We start from the raw sequence: 8,582 nt of genomic DNA, 5'->3' as shown, positions 1-8,582 counted from the left end.
AGAGAGAGTGAGAGAGAGAGAGAGAGATATTGATTGAAAGAGAAAAAAATTAGAGTGGAGAAAGTGAGAGTTTAAAGTGGAAAGAAAGAGAGATTAGAATGGAGAGAAGACATGGAGTGTGAGAGAAACATGGGGTGAGGGAGAGAGTAGAATGGAAAGAGAGATAGATTACAGTGGAGGGAGAAAGATGGAGTGAGAGACAAAGATTTGAATGGAGTGAGATGAAAGTAGAGAGAGAGACTTGGGGGTAAATGTATCAAGCTGAGAGTTTTCCGGCGGGTTTTAAAAGTGGAGATGTTGCCTATAGCAACCAACAGATTCTAGCTGTCATTTTGTAGAATGTACTAAATAAATTATAACTAGAATCTGATTGGTTTTTCAAACCCGCTGAAAAACTCTCAGCTTGATACATTTACCCCTTAGAGTGAAAGAGAAATAGATATATTACAGTGGAGAGAGAGAGATTAAAGTGGAGAGAGTGAGATTACAGTGGAGAGAAAGAGGAAGGTTAGAGTGGAGAGAGAGAAAGATTAGAGTTGAGAAGGAGATTAGAGTTGAGAGAGAGAAATTAGAGTGGAGAGAGACATGGTGAAAAACATGGAGTAAGAGAGAGAGAGAGATTAGAGGAGAGAGATTATAATGGAGAGAGAGACATGGAGTAAGAGAGAGAGAGGGAGAGACAGAGAAAGATTAGAATGGAGAGAGATTAGAGTGGAGAAGGGGAGAGATTAGAGGAGGGAGGTGGGGGAGGGAGAGATAAGATGAATATGTGTTGTCCATACAAGTTAATAAATCAGATGGGAGGGGTCACTCAGGAGCCCCCGTTTTATCCTCCACTGAGATGACATAAAATGCAGGGTCCAATAATTCCATGTCCAGCAGTTGATTGTTCTATGTAATATATATATATATATTTAGAGATATTTAGAACTCACAATAGCATAAACAGAGAAACACAATTGGATATTTAAATCAATATTAACAGAGAAATAAATGCATGCATTTTAAATTGTTATGAAAGCTAAATATATAAAAATAAACATTTGTATATCAAGTCATTTATTTATTTATGCTACAATAATACAAGTATATATTATTCTCTTTAAAATTGTCTTTCTGTTAAGAAAAAAATAATCTCATATATATATATATATATATATATATATATATATATATATATATAGCATAATGATGACATGTCACCGCCTGCCAATGCATCAATAAAATTATCATTATAATGTATATCACTTATTATTTCAAAAGAAATAAACAAGGATTATTTGGAATGTTTATTTGCAATTACTTGAAACAAAGTATACATCGGTTTGGGGCTTTCTTATACTTATATTGCTAATAAAAAAAAAACCAGAACTATAACATAAATTAGAATCCTAAAATAAAGAAAAGGATAAATAAACAGGTCAGCAGCACATCTCAGGAAATGCTGAAATAAAGGGACCTAGCTCTTCACACTGACATTTTGCATTTTAGAGCGTTCTACCCCGGGAGTGAGATCCGGGCAGGTTGTTATAGCTACCCAAACCACAGGGGTTCCCTTGTCTATTTAAACTCCCTTAAATCTTCCACCCCTTTTTAAAGGACATTTTACCACTGCTTGTGGGCCAACATGCCTTAATGAGTATTAAAACACTATCTTCTCGCAATTAGCTCATTCCTTACTCGGCTGTCCTGATTGACAGTGAAATACAAGTGTCATCACAAATCCCCTTTGGCAATAAGTGCTGATTGGGTCCTTACAGAGAGCAGCTCCAAACTTTTTTTTTTTTTTTAATATTTGCCTCCTCTATGCTTCTGTCTAGGCTGAAAGCAGTAACCACCCTCTTCTTCTTTTAAAAGGAGCCAAGCTATATACCTGCCGGGTCTATCACTGTAAATATTCCTCATTATATTATTATACAACTATTTTTGTTTTGCTCATTTTTTTTTTAATTCATATTTTTTTTTTTAAACGCTGCGTGGAAAGAAGAAGGAGAAGGAATTAAAACTTTGCTGTTTGTTTGAACCTCACAAACTTTCCTGGAGAATGTTTTGTTTTGGATATTTGCTCTTTTTATGTGGGCTGAACCAGGTTATGTCAACTTACCCAATTTGGTGGTAAGTTGTTTTTTTTCGGTTTATTTTTATATGCTTTGTTTTTCTGTTTTGTTTTGTTTTGTTTTTTTTGTGCTGGATGTTTATTTATAAGCAGGTTACTCCCTTGTAATGCAAATGCTACATTGACCCCCCAAGTTAGTAGCTGGGGCAGAGTGTGTGTGTGTGTGTTTAGTGGCAGTGTTAGCTGATGTATTAGTTACAGTGCGATCACATTTCTCTTCGCTTTGATCCTCACATACAACAAACGCTGCTGATTGTATTAATGAGATAGTGATACAAGTTGACAAGATCTGAATACAAGGTGCTCTTTCCCACTCAGTCAGGTGGAATAGAAGACAAACGCAGAGAACTATGTTGTTTATTGAATTTTTTTTGTCTTTCTTGCTGTAAGGGAAACACATAACAGCAGGTAAGACAAGACCGGGCAACGTGTACTAGTGAGTGTAAGCAGACTGTGTATTGTGTAGTCACACACATGGATACTACATTACTCTGTGGTTATTACAATAAATCACTTGTAAGGGACACTTGCCCTGTGGTCGCACAGAAATACTGGCCTGTTCTACATGTTTTAAATACTTATTGTGTTTATGAATATTTTTTTTATATTTGTAGAGAAGATCGGATGGGACAAGATTTGGGGATATCTGTTGATATTTGGGCTATCTGTGTAGTTTGTTGGCCTGTGTATATATTATGTGTGCTGCGCTGTGTTGGTTGTGATTTCAGTGGTAACTGCTGTGATTTATTGTGTAATTGGGAGGTCGCTATAGATTGTGTCTCTATGTCATATACAGGACCTGCTGTGTTATGGGCAGAATTCCGCTCACTCACAAGATCACATCCGTTCTATAGGGATTGATCCACCGGATCAGTGACGGGATCTGGTGTTAGGAAGGAGCTGGGGACAGATTGCAAAATATTCCAAACTGTGTCACTTGTCATCTGATCACATTTCTGAGGAGTAATCGATGACTGATCAGTTTGATCGATGAAGGGGATTGGGGGGTCCTGAAGTGATGTACATTGTGGGTGCTCCAATGCTGGTAGGGTGCAGTGTTAAAAGTCCTAGGCTGCAGATGGCACTCATTAACGCCAAAGCAGGTAGGATGCAGTGTACTCCAGTGCAGGTAGAATGCCGTTTATTCCAGTGCAGATAGGATGCAGTGTACTCCAGTGCAGGTAGGATGCAGTGTACTCCAGTGCAGGTAGGATGCAGTTTATGCCAGTGCAGGTAGGATGCAGTGTACACCAGTGCTGTTAGTATGCAGTGTACTCCAGTGCAGCAGGTAGGATGCAGTGTACCCCAGTGTTGTTAGTATGTAGTGTACTACAGTGCAGCTAGGATGCAGTGTACACCAGTGCAGCAGGTAGGATGCAGTGTGCTCCAGTGCAGGTAGGATGCAGTGTACTCCAGTGCTGGAAGGATGCAATGTGCTGCAGTGCAGGTAGGATGCAGATGATTCCTTACAGTGCTACAAGGGTGCAGTAAGTAGGCACTAGCCCAGTTTAAGGAGTCTACAAGCAGGTTTGAGTCCTTGAACAGCCTCACTAGAGCCGGGTGCAGTCAGTGGTGGGTTTAGGTGCAGTGATCAGCACCAGTGAGCGGATGGTCCAGTGTTCGCCCTAAGCGGAATAATAGCGCTGACAGCACGAATCTCGGGTGCAGCGTGTCCCAGTAAGGAGGGCAGGTGTGCAGTGAGTCTCTCTGCCTGACTGAGCAACACGCCCGAGGAGGTGAAGGGAGATATGTCTCGCAAGGTATTTACTTTTAGAAGTAGCGCAGGTATTTGATTAGCACTTGGGAGTCTGTTTGTACAAAAGATATTCACTGTAGCTGAGAGCCACATATATAATTATAAACTCACCGCAAAGATCATTCACTAAATGGGGCTTGACAAGGCAAGTAGATGCAGAGAGAGGGGCCTGGGACAGCTTCATTCCAAGTGAAAACACGGGAATTACATTTTTAGCAATATAAAGATTGTGTTGCAATTAACAAAGTAATCTTGCCAAGCTAATCACCAATTACCTCCCTGTACAGGGACCGAGGTTGTGTCTTGTGTCAGTGTTTGTTTAATGAGCATTGAAGTGTTATATATAAATAATGCTACCAAGCTGATCTGTGTACAATGACACCTCCCCCAAACCTGCTTTTGTATTATATTATTATTATTGGTATCTATCTTCCAGTTGTGTTTATTTATGTTTATGTATCTCTTGGAACGTTCTGTGGAAGTGATTACATTGTATCACACTGCAGATATTTAGTATAATAGTGTGTATTACAGAGTTTGTTGTTTGTGGTGAAGTTAGTTTAGCACACTGGGTGGAAGTGTGTAATCTCAGGTATGTCTGTGAGAGGGAATCCATTTCAATTACAAGGCAATAAAATGCAAATGCACTCTTGATAAGACAGGCAGAGAGAACACCTGGCCAGCACTCAATAATGAGCAATGTTTTATTCACAGTTATTATACAGCTTATAATTACAAACCATCATTGCATTCCTGCATCTGTCAAAGGAAAGGCATTCCACTGTAACCTACATAAATATTGCCTGTCACCTCCCCACAAAGATACAAGTCCCTACTTTTCTGCTACAGAGCAGGAGCCAGTTAAATAAAAGACATTCACAGGGGGGGAAAAATCACATGTATACATAGGAATGTATATCTTCTATCTGTCCATTTGTATCTATTAAATTAGAGTCATTGATAAGGATGTTTCTGGTATATTTGCAAATTTGCAAGAATATATAGAAACCAGGATCATAGGATTATTTTGCAATTTGCATAGCTCTCAATGTATAAAACATATTTTATATGTATATGCATGAATGTGTACATACATTAGGAATATACACAGCAAATCTGTCCATACAAAATACATTCTATCCATATATATAAGTGCCACATTTGCCAGAAAATCCTCTAATCAAATAGAAAACTACATTGCTTTTCTATATATAAATGTATATATATATATATATATATATATATATATATATATATATATATATATATATATATATATATATATATATATAAATCTTTTTTTCTTAATAAAACTATCATAAGGAACGAAATGTATTATTATATTCAGGTGAATAATCTCGCTAATATTTTAAATGCAGTACTATACTAGATATATCTTTACTTTCTAGATTATATTTAAATTTTTTCGTAGTGACGTGAAGAAATTCAATTTTAAATGAAGAATCAACTGTAACGGAATTATCCACTGAATTTTGTGACACTGTAACTTTTTCTGGAATGGAAAGTGTTATGTGCACATTGTCTACAATGCCCGTGTATCAAACACAAATTATGTATTTAACTTTATTTCTTGGGTATAATTTGTTCTCGAATCAGTGATATGGATGACGATGAGACCTAGGTAGCCACAAAAGCTTACTATTGAATTCTGCTCATTTAGACACTACAGATTATAAATATTGTTTTTACTGGTTTTATCCATGGTCAACACAGTACAGTCCTTTGCATGTTCAAAATAATAAAAAAAATAAAATAATTTATATAATTCACAACATAAATTAGTTTAATGAAATGGTTTGTGTAGACTTTATATGCATGCTGTCAGTATGTGAATTTACATTTAACTTGATGGAAGATTAATAGAAACCATCACTCTGTGGCATCCAAGTTACTGTGAAGATTTGCTGTGTATCAAGTCATTGTTACAAATGTGTTTTCTGGATAAAAATCCTATTCACTACATTTGTATAAAAGTTCTTATTTATAAAAATAAACCAGTGCTTATTTTCTGTCTGTGCTGGGTAGAGTTCAGTGAAATTGTGGCCACATTTAGCACAAATATAATTTGGAGAAGTTGCGCAGTTTCGGCGATACAATCTTGAGTTACGCATTTTCTGCACCATTAAGCAAAACGCCGTTTTGCAGCTTAGCACTTTGTGGGATTTACAGTCTATGAAGCCGAGGCGAGTGGGATTTAAGATCAAAATGTGCAAAATTTTGTGGCCAGATGCCGGAATGAGATAAATATTTTGTGGATCAGAAAATTTTGCCCATTTGCAGTGCTATCATCATCATCATCAACATTTATTTATATAGCGCCAGCAAATTCCGTAGCGCTTTACAATTGGGATCTAATTTTACGCTCAATCACTAATAAACTCTCTGATTTATATTGTGCCCTTGTTAATAGTGGATAGCCTGGGCATTGGGCACCATACATAAAACTTGTCGGGGAGACTAGACTTATGCAATTAGAGGCTCCGCCCCTTGACCTTGAGGCTTATGAACTGACATAACCAGCAACTAATTATTCCTTATATCTAGAATTTCTGTTAGACTGCCTAAGACCAAATATCTTTGTCACATTGTTTTGTTTCTCGTTTGAAACGCACGTCTGTCTCCATTTTCCTGGATTGCCTAAATATATCGCAATTTCGTCTGTTGACAAAGCGACACAGCATTAACCCTCTTCATTCCACAGGAATGTGCGATACTCCGTAACTGAATGTGCTGCTGGGCGATCAGGCCCGGCAAATGGTCTTATCAGCAGACAAAGGCCTTTGAATTGCACGCTTACACTAAGGGTTAACGTGATTTTAATCTACAGTTACCCTTTGGCGGAGAAGCAATTGGACAAATTCTGACACGTGTAAGAGGGAAAAAAAAAAAGAAACTGAACATTTTTTAAAGGTGATTTTTTTTAAAATCTAAATATTTTTTGGCCCAAGGTGTGAATGCAGGAAACTGTGCTCATCGTGGGACCGCGTAGGGTAAAACGCTGATTTATATGCTGTCACAGCTGCTTGTGCGCTTCCAGTTAAGTGACATTAAATACATTTGTGTCATCTCGCCCTGCGGGCAGTGACTCTTACATCTCAGGAGCTTCAAAAACTTTAAAACAGTTCATTTGCTAGAGAAATGTGTTCTTATCTGTGGGATTCAACTGCTCTTTGGAATAAATTATTACATGGGAACAACTAAATTAGAAGCTCCTGCAATTTTACACAGATTAAGGTCCTGTGTACACTGGTGGTGTTTTAAATTACATTTTTATGCATTTTAACCAGACATAAGAATACATCACATTGTTTTCTATAGGGCAGTTTACATGGATGTCCATTTAACACAGATAAAGCTCCACTTTTTGAAATGCAGTTCCCACTTCTTATAGGGAATGTCTGTTCTCTGCAGATTCAAGTTTATTGAGATGTCGAAAAATCGCAGAGAAAATGTGATCAATTCATTTTTAAATTTTTATGCTTTTTTACTTTACCATCTGTTTAATTAAACGATTAAATTAAATTTAAAAGACTTACAACTGCAATGGAAAAAGACTCTTAGTTTGCTGTGTGGTTGTAAACCCCCCTTGTGCCCAGGACCAACTTCACAACAAGTACTTCTAATAGAGAATATCTCTACCTACATCTAAATTGTTAACTCTTGGCTATATATATATATATATATATATATATATATATATATATATATATATATATATATATATATATATGTGTGTGTGTATAGTTTTTACTTGTAACATCAGTTAAGAAATAAAATGTTTGTACACATTTCTTTTTATTAAAATATCATCTCTAATTTGTTTAATAGCAGAACATAATAATTTTGGAAAGAGCATGCTCAATAGATATAGCTAAGAACCTCCCATTTAAACATACAATAAAGTCGGAGGATTTTATTTGTAATTTACATTTACAGAAAGATTATTTAAAAACATTGGAGTTTCCTGCAGATAATTGTACTTCGGTGAATATGTAAAGTGCAGAGACAATTCAGACAGTAATCCTATGTCCAAACTATTGTTTATAATTTTGTTGTTGTTATATAAATAAATACATTTGGTACGGAGAGAATATGAGAGAGTTCTTCATGTACATGTATATCTGTGCTCCTGTATGATAGATAATATACACAGAGGTGAGTTATGTTGTGCTGTTTGTACAAAATCTGTGTTATATTTGTGGGTGCTTGAGAACCCCAATATTTGTGGTGTCTCTGCCACTAACCAGGTCTACGCATGGCATTTTTCAGTCTTATGGGCATAGCGTAGCACCCCCAATCGTTAAACAGTTGGTTCCTATGTTTGTCACAAGTGATTCTTGTATCATAAGATGAACTGATTTCTTTTTGAAGGAACAGTATTCTTTCCATAGATTATACGCAGCGTTGTACACAGAATCACATTCTCTGGCCCAGTGAGCTAACATACTAATTTTGGCGGAGGAGACACAGGGTGGAAAGCAAACATAGTGACTTGTCCAATATCATAAGGTGATCAAGTGATTCATTTTTCTTTCTGAATCCTTTATAACAGATCTTTATTCTATGTCTTCACTGCAGTTAAATGTTCCCCATGCAGACTCTTAAAGTCTGGTGCACGTTTCTGGGGGTGTTTAATGAGTAAATGTTTGTGAGTAGTGAAAAGATCCCGCGTGGTGTGTGTGATCTAGG

General features: G+C 36.7%; 1 protein-coding gene across 1 annotated transcript in view; it reads left to right on the top strand.

The window, feature by feature from the left end:
* Positions 1–1,805: 1,805 nt before the first annotated feature.
* Positions 1,806–8,582, top strand: part of WNT3A (Wnt family member 3A) — a 76,120-nt gene continuing 69,343 nt past the window's right edge. The window contains exon 1 of the mRNA XM_075214146.1: positions 1,806–2,115. Coding sequence (XP_075070247.1) covers positions 2,045–2,115 — 71 coding nt within the window. The 5' untranslated portion in view covers positions 1,806–2,044. The remainder of the gene's footprint in view (positions 2,116–8,582) is intronic.

This window comes from Mixophyes fleayi, chromosome 5 (assembly GCF_038048845.1).
Source record: "Mixophyes fleayi isolate aMixFle1 chromosome 5, aMixFle1.hap1, whole genome shotgun sequence".
NCBI lineage: Eukaryota > Metazoa > Chordata > Amphibia > Anura > Limnodynastidae > Mixophyes > Mixophyes fleayi.
Note: the sequence above shows the minus strand (reverse complement) of the source record. Positions and strands in the feature narration are given on the sequence as shown.